At 48.3% G+C, this 472-nt stretch overlaps 1 protein-coding gene across 2 annotated transcripts in view; it reads left to right on the plus strand.

Moving 5' to 3' along the window:
* tln1 (talin 1) overlaps positions 1-472 on the plus strand; it is a 113,507-nt gene that overhangs the window by 65,981 nt on the left and 47,054 nt on the right. For both annotated transcript variants that reach the window (XM_032540168.1, XM_032540169.1), the window contains one exon: positions 33-161. In XM_032540168.1, the coding sequence (XP_032396059.1) occupies positions 33-161 (129 nt within the window). The remainder of the gene's footprint in view (positions 1-32; positions 162-472) is intronic.

Genomic DNA, 472 nt, shown 5'->3' on the forward strand with positions numbered 1-472 from the left:
GTGCGTGTGCGTGTGCGTGTGTGTGCGTGTAGGCTCAGGAAGCGTGTGGCCCGTTGGAGATAGACAACGCTCTGTCCATGGTGAGAGGTCTGGAGAAGGACATCCAGGAAGCCAAGGCTTCAGCTGACGGGGGCAAACTCAAACCTCTGCCAGGGGAGACGGTGAGACACACCAACACGCCACACTAGAACTGAACTACACATACACTAGGGCTGCACAATTTTTTAAAATTGCAATATGGACTATTGCGATATCCAAATTGCCGGGGGGTGGGTGGCGTGGTGCAATATTAGTCAAAGACTTACGATGTGTCAAACCATTCTGAATAACTTCTTGTGGTGCTGCAGAGAGATCCCGGCCTACAAATCCTACAAATCAAAACAGTATGAATTAGGGCGGGGGGTTCAAATGGATTTATATCTACATCAACATACGAGGCTACATTTAGTCTTTTCCTGGTTTTAAAAGCTGC

The sequence above is a fragment of the Etheostoma spectabile genome, chromosome 16 (genome assembly GCF_008692095.1).
Source record: "Etheostoma spectabile isolate EspeVRDwgs_2016 chromosome 16, UIUC_Espe_1.0, whole genome shotgun sequence".
NCBI classification, from domain to species: Eukaryota; Metazoa; Chordata; class Actinopteri; order Perciformes; family Percidae; genus Etheostoma; species Etheostoma spectabile.